The 18,468-nt window shown below is 35.9% G+C and overlaps 1 protein-coding gene across 5 annotated transcripts in view; it reads right to left on the reverse strand.

Moving 5' to 3' along the window:
- The window catches only part of VPS13B (vacuolar protein sorting 13 homolog B), a 433,030-nt gene that overhangs the window by 375,518 nt on the left and 39,044 nt on the right, over nucleotides 1–18,468 (reverse strand). For 4 of the 5 annotated variants that reach the window (XM_064706432.1, XM_064706436.1, XM_064706435.1 and 1 more), the window contains exons 4-7: nucleotides 12,465–12,588; nucleotides 8,334–8,501; nucleotides 7,070–7,251; nucleotides 4,048–4,222 (exon numbers count right to left, since the gene is read on the reverse strand). In XM_064706432.1, coding sequence (XP_064562502.1) covers nucleotides 4,048–4,222; nucleotides 7,070–7,251; nucleotides 8,334–8,501; nucleotides 12,465–12,588 — 649 coding nt within the window. The remainder of the gene's footprint in view (nucleotides 1–4,047; nucleotides 4,223–7,069; nucleotides 7,252–8,333; nucleotides 8,502–12,464; nucleotides 12,589–18,468) is intronic. The other variant, XM_064706433.1, reaches the window with a different exon arrangement.

Consider the following 18,468-nt stretch of genomic DNA (forward strand, 5'->3'; position numbering starts at 1 on the left):
ACAGAAATAGCCATATTCCAATTCTATTCACGTATTTTCAATCTCAGAGATCCCATTTTTACAAGTTTCAGACCTTTTATTGCTTAGTTTAACTACTCTTTAGCCTTCTACTCTTTTTATACTTGCATAACTGAGGAAAGAAGAATAAAAAACACTCCTGAGAATTCTCTGCACTTGCTTAAGAGGCAAGGGTATCTCCTCCCAGAAAGGCAGTGCAAGCTCCCTTTCTACTCCCTTCATACAAGTCTCAAGGAACAGATGTAAATCCAGAAACAAATCTTGAAACAGCAAATATAGAAGAGGTGCACATAAAATCCTGGAAAAAGCCAACAGGAAGAACTGTCAGCTGTAGAAGGAAAAAAACTGACACTGATCATGACTCAAGTAGTTTAGTACAGACTGCTGTTGGCAAGCACAAAATAAATGGTGGAAGGCCTGGCAACAACTGAAAAAAAGGTGGAGCTGTAGAACCTGGGTCATGCATAACATTTGGTCTACCTGGCCATAAATTTCAACCATCATTTAGCATACCTCTTTTTGAAATACACGGAGAGAACAGTAAAATATGCCAAGTAATAGTTTGGATTATCATGTTTTTTTAATATTTTGGAAAACATTAAAATAAGCACCATTTTACCCTAGCTCCTCTACCTATATACTGTGAGACAGAAAATTGAAAGAGGAATATATATATATTTTCTATCACTAAATTAAAACTACTACAGCCCCTATACAATCACCAAACTTAAGAAAATATGCACATCAGCCTGATAAACAACACACAACATCCTCTAAACACTACAAATATAAATACATTGTAAATTCATTTATAACAAGGAATATATGAAGGAGAGCATGTATGTGGGAAACACAGTCTCTTTGCTTTGAACTAACTACACTAACCACTTCATTGCCTGAAAACATACTGGATAATGAAACAAACATAGTGACAAAACCACTGTTTTACCTACATGAGTTCCTTAAAGGACAAAATGTTACCCTGCATCAGGTTTCTAAAGTCATTTTTTTCTAGCCATTCATAGTTCACACTGGAAGTCTTGCTCCATAATGCAGGAGAGTGGTTCCGGTTAAGAAATACATTTTATATGTATTACACAAGTGCAGTGTGACTGCATCTCACTGCTTGCATGCTCAAATCAAATTTGACCTTCAGAAATTTACTTTCTCTTAAAGGATTTGAGATATTTATCTGTAATAGGAGTCTGGAAACTGGTATCTCTCAACATCAATCTGGAATTAACATAGTAGAAAATTACTCTCTTGGTATTTATTTATTTATTTCTCTGTCTATATATTTTCAGCCAGGTATGGGTGATCCAGCCTAGCCTATGGCTACATGAATACAAGTGCTGGCACTAGAGGAAGAAGGAAGAATGCATCCCTGCTGGCAATAGCATGAATTTTCATCTCATTGAATCAGCCATGAAACTGTATGAGTGAAGCTTAGTACATGCTTCAAGGACAGAGATGTAGACGTTCATTCTTGTGTCACTAAATAATGTATACATTAAAATTCATTTTCTTATTCACAATTTGTCTGCTACAAACCAAAAAAGCTACTACAAACTCACAACTAAGACACTGGAAACAAGCATAAATGGCACGACCATTTTAGCTTGTGTGTGGCAAAATATTTTGCAGTAAAGATACAAATGGGCTTCTAAAACTGCCTCTACATCTCTGCCTTGGCCATCCAACAACTGCCATCTGTCTTGTGTTCTGAAGGAGATAGTTCTGTCAAATACATATGATCATAAGTACAACAATAATGTTAGAGCACAGCACAGTTGAACAAAAGCTGTGTAGGCAATTACAGATTTCTTTTGCCATCTTATCCCTGACCCTTCTGAAACATCTTGTGCATAACAGTGCAGAGTTACATTATATTATTTCTTTTTGAGATGGCTGTCTTATGAAAAGCTAGGAAGTCAAACTGACAGTTGTTCAAAAGAATGCAAATGGGACTGACCAACAGCAATTGCAATTCAACGTTCCTGAAGGCACTCATTAATACAGAGATGACAAGATGGACTGCCAAAGATTTTACACATATTTGGATGTAAGAACTTCAAATTTAATTCTAGATGCAAAAGCAACTGTGTCCTGTAGGAAGATGCCGTTTAACATTAATCGTTGCTTAAATTATATTTGTATCACCACATCTTCACACGTTAACCAAAAGAAGCTGAGTAAAACCCACATAGCTCTGCTGACTTCTGTCCCCTTCCACAGTTAAAGCTTCCTTCCAGTTTTCTCATCCCAGTTACTCTGTCTCCAATCCTTCTATTTTTTTCATCTGAAAGTCACTGCTTACCCATCCCAGCTGTTCTCACATTGACTCATATGATTTCTCTCTCCTTTCTCTGTCTTTCCTGTATTCAAATAGCCCTAGTTGCCTTACTGACTCCAGGAATGCAGGCACAAAACTCAAGCAGCGCTCAATACATTGTCATTCTCCATGGCATAAACACTTAGCCAAATTTCATTCTAACAAAAGAAAGATATTCCATGATACAGAGACAACCCTCTGTCTGAAAGCAAGGGCAATGCAGTGCTTCAGAGAAAACTTCCTGACACTTTGTCCTGTAAATAGTACAAATCATTGGTTAGATACAGAAAGTTACTAAAATACACACTGATGATTTTTCTAAAACTTGTATGCTTTTAAAGTCTCAGCAGAATATTAAGCCAATATTTGCAGAATATTAATTCCTTCTAATCATGTATTTTATGTGTAATGAACTCATGTTTGCAATGCAGAGTTTCTAGTGCAGAAAACCCATCTTCAGAGACAATAAGAGAGAACTATTTACAGATATCTTATTTGTTTTCTCATTTATACACAGCAGTAACATGACAGAGGATTCTACATCTGAATTAAGAGTGAAATAGTTATCTGTGCCAAACAACAGTGAAGGCCATATTCGGAAAAAAATTTCCAGTGCTGCCATTTACCCATCATGCATCTATTTCTCTGAAACCAGAGAAGACAGCAACGACAGCAACACAGAATTTTTTAAAAAATTACAATCTCCTAATGCAAATTAAAATGGTATATTTCTTCAACAGAACATAATTAATTTATTAGTTTATGCATAGCTTTAAACTGCTGTAATATTATAAATTTAAGCCTAGCTTAAGAGAGCTATGTCACCTTCAAATGAAATTCCAAGAATTTTCTAGGTGAGGTAAATTTCTCTTCCTATTTCCCCAATTCAAAAGATTCAAATGCAACTTTGGAAAGATAACCACAACTTTTGTCTTGAGGCGATTTAAATTAAAATACAAATCTCTAAATAAATTCAGAGAATTGCAGAATAAGCTGGGTTGGAAGGGACCCACAAGGACCAAGTCCAGGCCCTGCACAGAATCACCCCAAGAGTCACCCCATGTGCCTGAGAAGCAGCAGATGGGAAGCAATCACACAAAGATGAAGAACATTCACCCCTCATGAGTGCAATGCTCCTGAAAAGATCCTGTTGCACTAAGTTACCACAAAAGATCACACAGAAGAAGGAACACCTGTTATATGAAAATAAAAAGTTGAGACCAGACAAGGTAAAAGGACAGAACTATGGGAAACAGAACAAAGTAATACTTCCTTGCTTAGGACAAGTTCTGATACATCTACTCTCAATGACCATTTTCAAAGAAATTAAGAAGCACACCTTGGCTTTTCTCTTATTTAGCTCAAGTGTGGCTGCTGCCAGTTTCAGACTTGCTTATGGAAAGGTGCCTTAATGCATGATATACTGACAGACAAATCCGAAGTACCCTACAGTGTCACAACTCCCAAAATGGTCTTCTTAGATCATATTTAACCTCAGTTAATTAAGACCATCAGAATTATAGAACAAAACATTAAGCATGTGAAAGTACTGCATCCTTACCCAGTACAATGCCTCTAGCAAACTGCAAGACTATCAAGATACTTGGCAAGAACTAGACTTGGATATTTACATTTGCAAAAAGCAAAGAAATGAATGTTTTTAACATTTCTTCTAACAAATTAAAAACTGTACTCACCTGTGATATTTCCCAACATATCTTTAGTGTGGCAAATCAACTCTTCACTTTCCCCATCTTTGAAGTTACCAATTTCTCCATAATACAGAGCAATCCCAAGCTGCATTATACGTATAAACATCGGAAGCTGCTGATCAGAGATTGAAAGTTTCAAACTTTCAACTAATGTGTGAATCTGTAACATGAAAAGAGAACAAAAACAAATAATACAGAGCTCTGACATCAGTAAAGCCTAGTTTTAAACCATATACTTCTCTGTATTCATTTGGTATGGGCATTTTATTTCCAAAAATGAGATGTGCAATACGACAGAAGGCAAAGGGCTGCAAACAAAGCCTACCAAAAACATTCACTTGGGTTGCCACAAGAGAGATCTTCAGCTGAAAAATTAAGTGTAACATGTTTTACACACACAAATATTTATGTATTTGTTTTTTAAAGTTATTGCTGAAGAACTTTCTCAAATCTAAGTGATGTAAGAGCATTTAATAAATCCTCTTACAATGCTCTAATTTTATTTTCATTATAGAGTTTCTTTAAAATCTCTGCATGCTCTAGATAACCTAGATATTTAGATAGTATATCTAGATAAACTCTAGATATACTGGTTTTAAAATATAAGGTCCTTCATTTTGACTCTTTCCCACTCCAAACACTGTTCCAAATGGCCAAGTAATGGGGGGAAGAATTGATTCCAACTGCAGTCAGAAAACTGGCTCCTCTGAATATTCCATTTCAAACATGCAGTTAAGACGTCTTTCACTAAATGAAAGAAAGCTTTGCAAAGACTAAAATTAATGGCATGAAAAGTTATCCTTCTTTTAAAATTTTAGCTGCTAAACAACTAAATACTTCAAAATATTTTGAATATGTGATCATTCTATAACATCAAAGTCAAACAAGATAAGAAAGGTACCTTTCATTAAGTAAGAGCTGCATAAAATTATTGTACCAAAACTACTGTCCAACATTAGACATATTTTCAACTCCGGATCCAATTTCTACATGTTGCAAGCAAAAATAATGGAAATTAAAAGTAATTACATATCAGTGTTGGCCTTAATGCAATCCAATTCAAAATCCATGTAAAGTTACTTTGTAAACAGTATAGCACATCCATGGGTAAATAATATTATAGTGGCAAAATCGGTATTTGTATAAATACGTGCTAATATGAGCAAATTAATGAAGTCTTAGCCCAAGTCATAGAGAATGAGTAATAACATTGTATCAGCTGCTTACACAGACAAGATGAAATATGTCAGGTGTCAGAATTATGCTATTTTTTTTAATTCTCTGAAATAAAAAAGCATGTAAACTCCTGAGATACATTTTGGAAATTAAAAATTAATCTTTGCATGCCAATTTTCCAAGGCCAGTTGATTTAAAGTTGTTAACAGTAAACCTTTCCTGTGCAGGAGAACAACAGGATGGATAAGGAATAAATCTCTTCAGATGTGGAATGAAGAAAAAAAGATTGCTTTGCCAGAAGCCTCTTTAAAGGCACACAAACAGCATACGTCCTAGTGGAGGACAGGAACACTAAGCAGCATTGTAGGCAATGAATAGAATTCCTCTGTCATGGCAACTCCGCTGCCCCTCAGAAGATTGACTCCTCTCCCTACAACTGTAGGAAAACTATAACCTTTGTGTAGAGTTACCTTCCAATACAGTGTCAACACCGTGAGGGAATTTAGATTATTGAGAGGTCAGACACATCTCAGTGCTGCTACAAAGAGGTGGAGGCAGGACTCACACCCCCCGTCCACATCAGCTCATCTGCCTCAAGGTTGCCTCATTCCATGATGAATTTTACAAGAACAGCAACAAAAAGCTTACAAATCTAATCATTTACGTGTGTTTTGTCACCTCCACCCACGTACATTATTTTCATTCTAAATCTAAAAGTAGGAGCTGTGTTCCCAGTTCAAAAGCATACAAAAACATATCCAAGCACTTAAAAATGGTCCTCCTTTGAGAAGTTTTAACTCTATTAAAACTCCCTAAGATTAGTTTAGCCAAAACTTAGCAATGGACATAGTAATCAAAATTATGATTATTAAAATGTTCTGGCTCCTACAAAGAAACCAAAAGGGCACATGTCCTGGGAACCTCCTCTCAAGACTTAAAATCAGACATGCTTTAGTCAGTTAATAACACATAGTAATAAAGTTTACATTAGCAAGAACCTCCCAGATTTGGAGAGAAAGATGGAGCACTGCTGGCTTCTGTCCTGAGCTGGAAAACCACTGTCCTTCAGCAACCAACCCTTCAGGGTGCTGAAGCTACAGTAATACCACTTGCAACAGAGGCTTTTAAAAGGATTTTAGCATCCTCAGATTAAATTTAATTCCATTAGTGAAGTTGTTATATTTACTAACAGCAGTTCTTTTTGCTTCAGCCCTATGAAAAAACAGCTATTTCCAATCATTGGCTAAATATTTTAGGCAGTTGCTAAAAAACTGCATCCTGATGACCCAATAGTAGTAGTAGTAGTAGTAGCAGTAGTAGTAGTAGTAATAATAATAATAATAATAATAATAATAATAATAGTGTGCCCCTGCTCTCACTAGGAGCTGAGTTTGGCTTGCTAATCCACCTCACGTGGTACACTCAGAGTGTCAATCCACTGATGCCTCACGTTATTCATAAGAGCTGGAGCTACATTTGAAACAACAACTTAAGGCAAAAAAAATCCTTTCCATCTTATTGCAGACACTCTAAAGTATACCACCGAGGGTTTTTTAACAGATTATCTGCAGACTTTCTTTCCCCCTTACAATTATGGGGTTTTTTTTAAACGCCAGGAAAAAATGAAAATATTAGAGAACATAACTTACTTACTTAGGTGCTGTTTCTGCACATAAACTAACTGCATCATATGAACAAAACACAATTTAAAATTCCTTTAGCAAAACACAACAGCATAAGCTTTTCATTTTACTTAAAATTTTAAAGGATATTTTGAAAAGCTTCAAAACTTCATAAGGGAGTAGCAAAAATAATTATTTTGGATACCTACTTTAATAATGGATGGCATTTTGGAGTTGAGGTTATCATAAGTAAAATGCAGACGAGTCCTGAAGGAACACTTGTACAGCAGAGGTTCCTGGTAAAATTCAATTTTACCACTAGCATTTCTCTTATCAAGACATACTGTGCAGTCAGAAAAGTTGATCATCTTCCTCAGTACCAGATCAGTGGCTTTTAAAAGAAACATATAGGTTAAAAAAGTATATTACATACAAGAAGTAAGTTGTGCATACAGGTTCTTAACTAGAAGAAAGCAATACAAGACAGCTTTTTAGTCATTATTTAAATCAAAGTACTTGTTTGTGTGACTGAAGAGAAGCAAAGTACTTGCTTATGTGACTGAAGAGGATCATGTGCTGTTATGCTGAACGCACAGGACGTGAGGACAAATTAGTTACACCCAATAAAAATTTTCACCCTGTCTGCTATAACTTGCCTCTTTTTATAAAAGAAGAGTACTGTTTCATGTGGAAGCATACAATTACTATCAATCTCATTATTCTCACAGAAATAGTTTTGCATATTATCCCCCAAAGTTTTCTTTTGAACCTTCCAAAAGAAACAAAAGCTTTTGTAGTGATCTTAACACAAAATATATTTTGTGATTTTGTCATATTAGCTTGTAATTATTTTAGCCAGAACAAAAAAAAAATAGGTTCAGGAAAACATTAATTGAATTCAACACTCTACCTGAAATCTTCTGTTTGATCTTAGCACAGTTACTGTGCCCCAGTTCCACCTCTAGCCAATATCAGTAAGAGCAGCCAGACTTACAGGTGAGTGCTGGCAATTCAACAACTGAAACATTCAAACACTGAAGACCAAGATAAAGAGTCAGAAGTTGGGGGCTTTCTTCCCCTGAAAATGTGAAGTGAAATGAATCATGCCTTGCAACTGGTATGCTGTGCTCACTACTGTGAGCACATCTGACTGCCTCTCTTGGCAGCCTGTTCAGGGTTAGAAGACCATCACAAACAAGTGCAATGGAATGCCTTAATGTGCTACTGCTCACTCACAAAACTTGCCTAAGCACTCAGTGCCAGCAGCAAGCACTAATTAAAATACCATGGCAAGCGTGAGCAGAGGACAAGAGATCTTGCATGATTATCTGTGATCATACAAGGATGTAGTATCAATCAGTCTATAATATTACAGTTGGCTCATCAGAATTAGGGTAAGAACAAGAGAAAAAACTGACTGGAAATCAAAACAGACAAATTGTCCTACTTCTGATTAAAAAAATATCAACTCACCAGAGATGTCCATAAATGCTCGATCCCAAAACTCATCCACTGTATAGCATTCTGCAGATGTGATATTGACTGAGAGAACAATATCATCCTCCACATACTTTAAGATGAGATTGTTGATCACAATGTTGACATTATTTACAACACGCCTAATCAAACTCTGAACATAACCTATAAATTAAAACAAATTCTTGGCAGTGAAAAGGAAGACATGATAAACTCATTTATTTAGTTAAAAAATATCGTTATTTTAGTACATTTATTATTCTTAACTTGCACTCTTTTCAAAAAAATCAAAATTTAAACAAACTATGTATCATTTTTATCCAAAAATGATGAAACGACTTAAAACTCTTTAATATTCTGTGTAGTTGTTAAGTCAATCAGCATCCTAGAAATGCAAGACACCATAAAAAAAGTTGCTAAAAACTATGAATACAATAGCGCATACAAAACCAATTAACTTTAAACTAATTAAGAAAACATAACACTATGGATTACTGTAGACAAAGAATTTTAACAATTACTTTTTTACTTGAGACATATTTAGAAATAGGTTTGGAAAAGTGAACACCAGCTGCTAGGTTACTTTTCAAGTGTGCATATATTATGCCTAGGTGCTCCCACAGTTTTTTTATAAGTTAACTAAGCATTAACACACCTGGAACTTTCTCATTCTAAAACCTAATATACCCACATCTTGTTCAGTAGGACTCCTCTGAGGCATATCAAAACCAATTTCTGTCAACAACCAAACAGTAAGCACATGAACTGAAGCCTGCTGGGAACAAATCCATTTACATATTTTTAGATGTAATGTTATTGGAAAAATATCTCACTTGGGAATTCACAGTATGTGGCAAACATTCATATTTCTAATAATATCATAAAGAAATTAAATACTACCCATATTCCTGTCTTTCATGCATACTGAAGCTATCTGGGGACCCAACTCACTTGTGCTAGAAAAAAACAAGCCTTAGAATTTCTCTGTTTTGAAATTTATCACATTACACACATCTAAAAATATATTTCATAGACACTATCAAGTTCTAGTTTGGTGACTATGCTTAAAAAAGCTAGTTAATGATAGAGGCCTAAACCCACAGGCTTCAAGAGCAGTCTTCTGAAACCTGCATTAAATAAAATTGTTGACACAAGGGAGTTTTAATTCAAATTAAGAATTAAAATAAACATCAAAGTATTGTCAGTTAACTGGGAAAATACTTAAGTTGCTTCTTCCATTCTACTCTGCTTTTTCCAGGTATTCATCTTTTTCACACTCATATATAACTTTTCTCTTTAGGGTATGTGGAAAATTTTACCATTACGTAAGTGATTTTTTGAGTTCCACAACTAAAAATTTGCCCAGCTGACATAGCACATTTTTTGGTTTTTCAGGATTCAAAGTCCTCAATGACCAGAAAGAGGAAATCCAGAAATACAGTCAAATTCAATGTTTTCAGAGCTTAGTACTGTCAGATTTCTAACATAATCTGAATTGGCTTTTTCTGCATATCAATCTAAAACTACTGAAAAATATGTGGAATACCCTGTTTTTAAGGATTTTCTATCTGACTCCTTCAAACAATGACATTTTTAGTTTATATGAACTCAGAAAGCCAGATTTATTATTTCAGTAATTAAGGGGCATAAGACACCCATATTCATCACTAGAGTGGTGTAAACCAACCTGTACATAAATAGACAGCAGCACAAGGCATTTAGCTCCTTTTCCTAATTTCAGTATGGAAATATTTTTGCAGACTATTTAACTAGCAATTATAAAATTATAGCCAGTTATTTAAATATGATTTTAAAGCAAGCTACTAATTTCATTGAAAAAAGTGCAGCTGTCTCTCCACAGGTCCAAAGTTTCTTCAGTATTTTGCTGTCAAGGGTCTTTCAGGAAAAGGACCAGCACCATTTTCAGCTGTATGTCTTTTTGGCTGAATGCATTAAGAGAGAAAGCACAGTCCAAGAAATAAAAAACAGAGGTCATGGATTTGCTAAAAACTGCAAAACTGCCTATGGAGATATTTCCAGCCAGTGGTACACTACATTGTTGGAAGTCCCATACAAAAACCAGCTTCCTAAATAAGTTTAGCTTCAAATATACTAGAAGCAGATTTTCACACGTGAGGAACAGTCTTTTAAGAAATTGTAATTCCTACAATTCAAACCAAAATAATAAAAGCATCAGTAAGTTCATGTATAATAAAGGGTTTGTTGGTTTTTCGTGTATGGAGATTTTTTCAAAAGGGTTTTGTTTTAAATAGAAGTGGGAAAAAGTAGGTAAAGGTTACTTATACTTCTGTGATTTCTAAGAATAATGTAACGGGCATCTTTGCCACTGAAATATAGGTGTTCTACAGCAAGTGAATAAAACCACCAAAAAATCTGTAGGGATAAATTCTTTCCTGAGGAGCAGCACAAAGTCCACAAGTGTGCTTTTTTCAAATTCTCCAGAACCCAGGAGGCTGCACTGAGCATTAAGCGCTACAAATGCAATTTCAAATCCAACGCTCCAAAAGTTTAGTATCTCTGTAGTCATAAAATCAATACCACCAGAGTAGACACATCTAAACAATTGAAGTTTAGCAAGAGTCTGTTGTTGCCAAAGCTACAGTCTTAGCTAAACTTTGCCTCTGGAGATTAATCTCCAAGGACACTAGAACAAAAGGACAAACAAATCTTTTTTAAAATATCAAAAAACCTAAGCAGATGACTCCACATCTTACTAAAATTCAAAATGTGCAAATTAAACATTTTACCAGATAAGTAAATCTATACTAAACAGTGCTATTTCTCCACTCAAAACCAAAGCACCTGTATTTACAACTTCATATTTTACAACAATTAATACAACTATATTGATACCATTTCGCCACAAGGAGGTAACTTACAAAAATCCTCCAAATGTCGTTGAAGGAAATATATTCATACAATTTTTGAGTAGCCTTTGACTTTGTTGTTTGCAGATGTGACCCAAAGAGCCAAATTCCAGAGAGCTGCCACAGCTGGAGCGCTGTCCATGGTAGGGAATGGTTTCCCCCAGTTCCAAGCCCCTGGAGATTGATGCATCACTAAGCTCTAAAAGACCCTCCAGCCCTGGCTCCCAAAGTAACCATTTCCAAGCAAAATTATACCATGTAGCACATCATATTACACACACTAAATGTCAATGTTGTCTTTTGATTCAAGTCAAGTATAAAGCTTCTGTAAACAAAAGACAGCAACAAAATCTCACACAAAACTATCATAAAATTACTTGACCAAGACAGCAAACTGCAATTCATTGCAGTACTCTCCAATTTTACCTTTCTGCATTAATCACCTCATATCCACACTCAGAGGTAACTGTAGTCAGATACATGTCCTTAGGCATTTTTGTATAATAAAATTTCTCCAATTTCAGCATCTAAACTTCCCATTCACATTGAAATTCCACATCCAGAGAAAAAAAAAATTGTGACAATCTCCACCAGTAGATACAGGGCTCAATAAAAAACACTAATAAAACATGAGAGAGTTTGGGGTTTTCAGCCTGAGAAAGAGAAGTCTCCAGAAAAACCTTACAGCAGCCTTCCACTACCTAAAGGGAGTCTACAAGAAAGCTGAAGAGGGACTTTTCACAAGGGCATGTACAGATAGGACATAGGATAATTGTTTTAAACTGAAAGAGGGCAGGTTTAGATTGGATAACAGAAAAAAAAAAGTTTTATTTTGAGGCACTGCAACAGGTGTCCTAGAGAAGGTGTGTTCAAGGTCAGACTGGATGGGGCTTTGAGCAACCTGGTTGAGTGAAAGGTGTCCCTCCCCATAGCTGGGGGTTGGAACTAGATGATTTTTAAGGTCCCTTCCAATCCAAGTCATTCTATGATGCTACCTTGAACTATAAATGAATTATGTCAATTTAAGAATTTGATAAAATGGCGAAAAAGGTTATCAGCATTAAACTACATTTTTTTGTGATTTGATTCTATTTTCTAACATATAAGTATTTCACTAACCTTTGTGATTTGTAGGTAGACAACAACATAATAATCTAACTTAAACACAGGGATCACTGAATAAACTTCTGTATTTGAGTTACACAAAAATACATAACCAGTTCCTGAAATGATGGATTACCTGGAGGTAAATCAGGGTCAGGAGAAGCAGACTGCTGAACTCGCCGTGATTTTACTGCTGATTTCAAGCTTTCTGTGGTACTGCGGTTTGTGGAACTGGAACCACAACTTTCGTGGTCTTCCTGCTAGAGGAAAAGAAAGCAATGAAGTCAACCAAACAAAAAGAAAATAAATGTGGGGAGAACTTGGTAAAGGTTCTGTAATTTCTGTTACTGTTTTTCCATCAACTCAATCCTGTACTACAGAAGTTGACACAAAACAAGCTCGACAACATTAAATGAATACCTGCACTAACTTTGGTTTAAAAAAGAAACCTGTCATTTAAATATTTATTTCAACTGAACATATTTCTTTTAGCTCCATTTCTGCTGAAACATTCCTTCAGAGACAGATCCTTGCAGATTATCAAAACAAGTATGAGAAGTTACCTAATTGCATGAGCTTATATGCCTACTCATGAAACCACCTCAGATGGTTCCAAGATGTCAGACTCACATCCTTCCTAATACCACTAATTGAAACTGATTCATGAAGCCAAATATTTTTGCAGACTTCTATAACAGTAAAACATGACCCCAGAAAAGATAAATGAACTGAGGGCACCTGCTCCTCTTGAGCTTCTATATAGCTCATTCAACACAAGGAATTCAGAAGGAGAAACATGGCTCATCATTCCAGAATGTGATATAAGCCTTTCAAGATGAGATTTGCAGACACATGAAAATCTTAATTAGCTGAATCTAGGATTTTAAATATACCAGTAGTATTCCCATTACATTCCAGAATGACAGTTTAAGCACAAGGTTCAAGTCTAAGAAAGCCAAGAGAAGTAATGCAAATATTCTTGTAAATTATTAAAAGTACAGGTTAAAGAGGATGCAAACACAGCTGTTGACCTAAGTCAAATTAATTTGATAGAGTCTCTTGCAGAAAAAGTGAAAAATGCTTTCTGGGTCATGCCACTGATCATATCACAAAATTTGTTCACAAAAAGAAGCTTTGGGGAACAAATGTTAAGTAACATAGTATGAATTATAATATTCCTAAGTCCTCTTAACATGAAAAGCAAGCAGCTTAAATTTTGCTGGATTTTTATACAGGACAGATCATGTGTTTCTCCACGTGCTGCCTGGTATTTCTAATAATCTCAGAGAAATTACAAAAGGGAATCTTCACATTACTTGCTTTTTTATGTGGATTTTGCTTTCCATTAAAAACAATTAATACATGCAATGATACACTTCAAATGCAAGTCTACAACTTCAAAAGTAACTAAAGAAATTTTTTTCCTTCCACTCTGTACTTAGAACAAAACAGGGAAATTCTCTGATGAAATGAAGACCATTTCCCTAAGGGAAAAAAAAGAAGAGCACTTAGAATCTTAGCTGGGAGGAAGATAAGGTTAAGGTAGAAGCTTTAACTCATTTGGGGCAATTGCATAAGACAGACATATTCATATATTAGAAGACTACATGATAGCTTCTGAAAGAAGGATGAGTTACCATAAAGGATTTGAGATTTTCCAGTTACTAATATAGCATTGAAAAGCAAGCTGTTGGATGCTTTTTATTTTAAGGTTATTTGGTAATTTTAGTCATACAGGAAAGTCTCATTCCAGTGCATAAAAAATCCCATAACGAGTGTTGAGAATCAGCTCTGTTTAGAGGGCATTTGTTTGTTTTCTCATCTCTGACAAACTTCTGATACTTTTCATTGAGGAATGCAAGTCTCCTGAAGACTCTCCCTGAACCTAAAACTGTGGAGCAATTTCAGTAGAAAACCACCTTTCTCTTTATGGCATTCATGACAGAGATAAAGCAAGAGCTTAAAGCTTTTATTAAGTCCAGCATGATGGAAGCTCCTTCATATATATTTTGTAATCAGCAGAGCTCAACTCTCCTTCCTTTCCAGTTTACTGAACAAACTTAGATCACACACTCTTACTCTAAAATTTTTGGGATCACTTTTAGATATACTTTCTTGGAAACCAGCTTACACGTAGCACAGAAGTATTTTTTTCAGGTAAAACACTACACAAGTGTTTATGTTTTGAACTTAAAGAAAAGCCCAAGCTCAGTTACCACACTTCCTTCTTCCCCAAGCTCACTCATGGATTGCACAGAACGCTGTGCTGCAACTATTTAATGACTTGGTCTGATAGGATCACATTACACTTGACTTTTAATATTTATGTCAGCTACAAAATGAAGAGAAGGGGGGAGAAGGAAATGGGGAAGTTCTTTTACTGAAGTGTTAACTCTATCAAGCCTGATTACATTCAAGTCTAACTTTTCTATCTACATACTGCTGTAATTATGCTCAATAAATGTTCTCAAAACTTCACAACATCTATGCAATATTTTGGAGTATTATGAGTAAAGATTAAATAAGAGTGGTTTAAGCTTTTACCTTTTGAGAGAGCTAGGAATAAACACTAATATTTTTGAGGAGGGATTGTTTTTTTAAAGGAAAGGAGAATCCTTAATTTTGACACAGTCTCAAATTTCAACATTAAATAAATTAAATAAACTAAATAAACACAAATTATAAATTAATTAATAAACACATTACATCCAGTAAGTTTTTCATATTTCCCTGAGCTACAAGTCTGTTGTGATGGAAAAACAGCTGTAAATCCTTTACAGCGAGCTGGACCTCAACACAAGCAAAAATGTACATATTCCAAAATGGTGCCAAAACACAAAGCAAATTTATCTCAGAAATACACCTGTGTGACTAAATCCATACAAAGTAACAGAGTACACCTACATTTAAGAAGAATTCAACCTGACTGGCATTTGAAAAAAGGGTGTGGGTTTTTTTGTAATCTGGAATATCATCCATTCATTTCATAACCACACGCAATTATCAAAAATATTTTTGGGAGCTGCGAGGGTTAGTTTTGAGGTCTTTGAGCATGAACATACGCACCATTTTTCACAACAGTTACTGATATTTTATAAACCAAATGTATTCTTCAATTACTCAAAGACAATAAGAGTGGCCATGAACTTAAAAAAACCTACACTCCTAAGTACACATATATCCAGAAGGTTTTTGTATCTGCACACTTCTGCTCAATGTTAACTTTAAGAGCACACTATTAATTTCTCAAACATGTGGTTGTCTCATAAGCCCAGAAGTAAAACATGTTCATTAGAGAGATGGGGAAAGTTCCAAGGAAACTGCCAAAACTAGCATAATTATGAAACTATTTAAAACTGGAACCAACTAGAGTCACACACTGTGTCTAGATCACAGTGATGTCATCAGAAACACCCAGCCAAAAAGCACTAAAATTACTGCACTCCCATAAATCCACCTCACACCAGATGACAAACATTTAAAAGCTGAAGTCAAAATCATAATGGTGGTGGGGAGTTACATTCTAAAAGTGCTAATAACTATCGTTATGGAATGAGATTTGATAAACGTCCATTCATTTTATCCTTAATGAGAACAATTCCAAACAATAGCCACAGCAGTGGAAAACTAAAAATACTCATGATATATCTAGATAGATGATTTTTAAGTAAGACAAGTAATTTACAAAAGTATCTTTTCCCACTAGCTTGTATCAGAAGTAAAGCCTAGAAAACTTAAATTTGAACAAGAGGTCCTGTTTCGAGGTGTTGTTCTGCAAATACAACAAATACAGTTTTGCACAACCAGGCTCTTTTTTCACTTTTGACAGACGTGTCAGATCTGGCAGTCAGATGCAGCTGAAATGTTTTTATGAAGCACTGTGGTTAGTTCTAGAACTATGCAAGTCATAAGTAACATGCTAAAGACACCTAGGCTAGTAAAGTTATATTCAAGTTCTTTTTCTACTGCAATTTAAAACCATTATTGCAAGGTTTAGAGCAAATTCCAATTGACAATACTTGAACACACAACAGATGAGGTTTATTTTGATCTTTCCTAATAATTGGAGTTTATAATCTTAGTTCATTATTCTTTCCTTTGTTCATTATGCTTTCCAAATTCAAATTAATTTTCTCCTTAAAAAAATACACACTCTCTTTTTAAAACACACAAATCCTATTCAATGTGTAAGATCTCCAAAATGCCTCATAAGCACACTTTACAGGAAAACAATGCTTGGAGATCACTTGGCTATTTATACAAATACTGTCCCTCTGCTTTCATAAAACCAAGTTAGACAATTGGGTTCTATAGAAACAAACCAAAAGAAAAACAAAGAAGCTGTTTAAAATCAATGAATATTTTGAATTAAAATTTTAAAACCCAAACTGATTCAAATTACTTACTACACAAACTTGCAAAGAGCTCTCCATCCCCATTTTTCCCCTTTTCCTTTATAAAATTTGCTTTTTCTCACCCTCTATCATTTCTAAAACAATAAACTTAATATCCTTTACAATTCATTAAAAGATATCTATTAGTATTTCTATAAAATTTATTTCAAATGGTAAGATGCAAGAACTGAGGGAGTGGAACTTATTTCCCACTATGGACAGTGCTCACATGGCTGAGCAGTTGGCTGCCTGTGAAGCCACATGCAGGACGTGCTCATTTTAGCAAGGCCTTTGACACAGTCTCCTCACATGGGCAATCTCCTCATTCACAGACTGGTGGGACACCAGCTGGACAGCGGGAGTTCAGGGAAAAAGTGGCTGCATCACTGAGCTCAAAGGGCTGTGACCAAGGTGCCAAGCCCAGCTGATGACTGGTTACTTGAGGCATCCTTCAGGGATCAGTACCAAGTCCACGGTGTTTTAACTGAAGACCTGAAGATGGGATAGAGTGCACTCTCATCAAAACTGCAGATAGTACCAGCCTAGGGAGAGGAACCAATGCACTGGGGGGCAGGGCTGCTATTGCTAGGGTCCTTGAGGGGGTGCAGAAATGGCTGTCAGGAACTCAGTGAAATCCAGATGTAAACACTGAGTGCTGGAGCACCCAGGATAAAGATACTCTGGAACTGCAGACTAAAACCCAAACCACTTTTCAAAAACCAATCCAAGGGTGCCAGGGGGCAGCAAGCTGCCCATGAGCCAGCAGCTTCTCCTGGCTGCAAAGGCCAAATGTGTGCTGGCTGTATTAGCAAGGGTGGACCCAGGGGCAGAATTATCCTCCTCCCTCAGCTCCCTGTGGGACACTGTTTGGAATACTGCGCCCAGCTGAGGGCTCCCCAAGGTACTCCCTGAAGCAGATCTACAGAGGACCACCATGGTGGTTAGGGCAGAGAAGCAATCTCCTGTGCTCTCTCTCAGGGCAGATTGAGATAAATTTGAGATATATTAGGGCTGTCCAGCCTGGAGAAGGATGATCCCACTGCTGCCTACAGCTACATACTGGGAGGGTACATACTGAGGGAAGCGGGATCCAGACTGTGTCTGTTGCCACTCATCTTTCCATGGTACAAATCTGAACCATGCAATTCCAAGCAGGGCAAGCTGTTTCTCATCATTTGGAGGGTGATCAAGTATTGAACTGGCTGCCCAGAGAGGTGATAGAGTCTCAGTCCTTGGAATTATGCAGCACTTGGATGGCCAAGCCCTGCAGCAACCCATTCTAATTGCACTTGCTTTGGGCATGAAGCTGACTAGATCATCACCAGAAACCATTCCACATTGCACTACGATTCCTCTGCATGTGAAAATGAAACAAAAAGTAACAAAAATTTTTGAAAATATTATCTTCAAAATACACAAGTTTCACTAAAATGGTAAGCACCATGAAGATCTTGCTTTCCAAAGGATATCTGGTTCTTTTCCACTGCTATACACTTGCTAATATGCATTACACATAAACAGATTCATATTACACTTCTAACCTCACAGCAACACTTCTACTGGCTAACATAGGTTAAGCATTGCTTAGAAATTAGAACAGAAAATTAATTTTATTATTTCTTTAATGAACAGCAAACTAGAAGCATAACACTGAAACAAAGAAAATCCAGTGACTCACATATGCTACATATGACATCAGTACATCTTTTGCAAGATGTGATTTAATAATCTAACACACATTTACTT

Source organism: Zonotrichia leucophrys, chromosome 2 (assembly GCF_028769735.1).
Source record: "Zonotrichia leucophrys gambelii isolate GWCS_2022_RI chromosome 2, RI_Zleu_2.0, whole genome shotgun sequence".
NCBI classification, from domain to species: Eukaryota; Metazoa; Chordata; class Aves; order Passeriformes; family Passerellidae; genus Zonotrichia; species Zonotrichia leucophrys.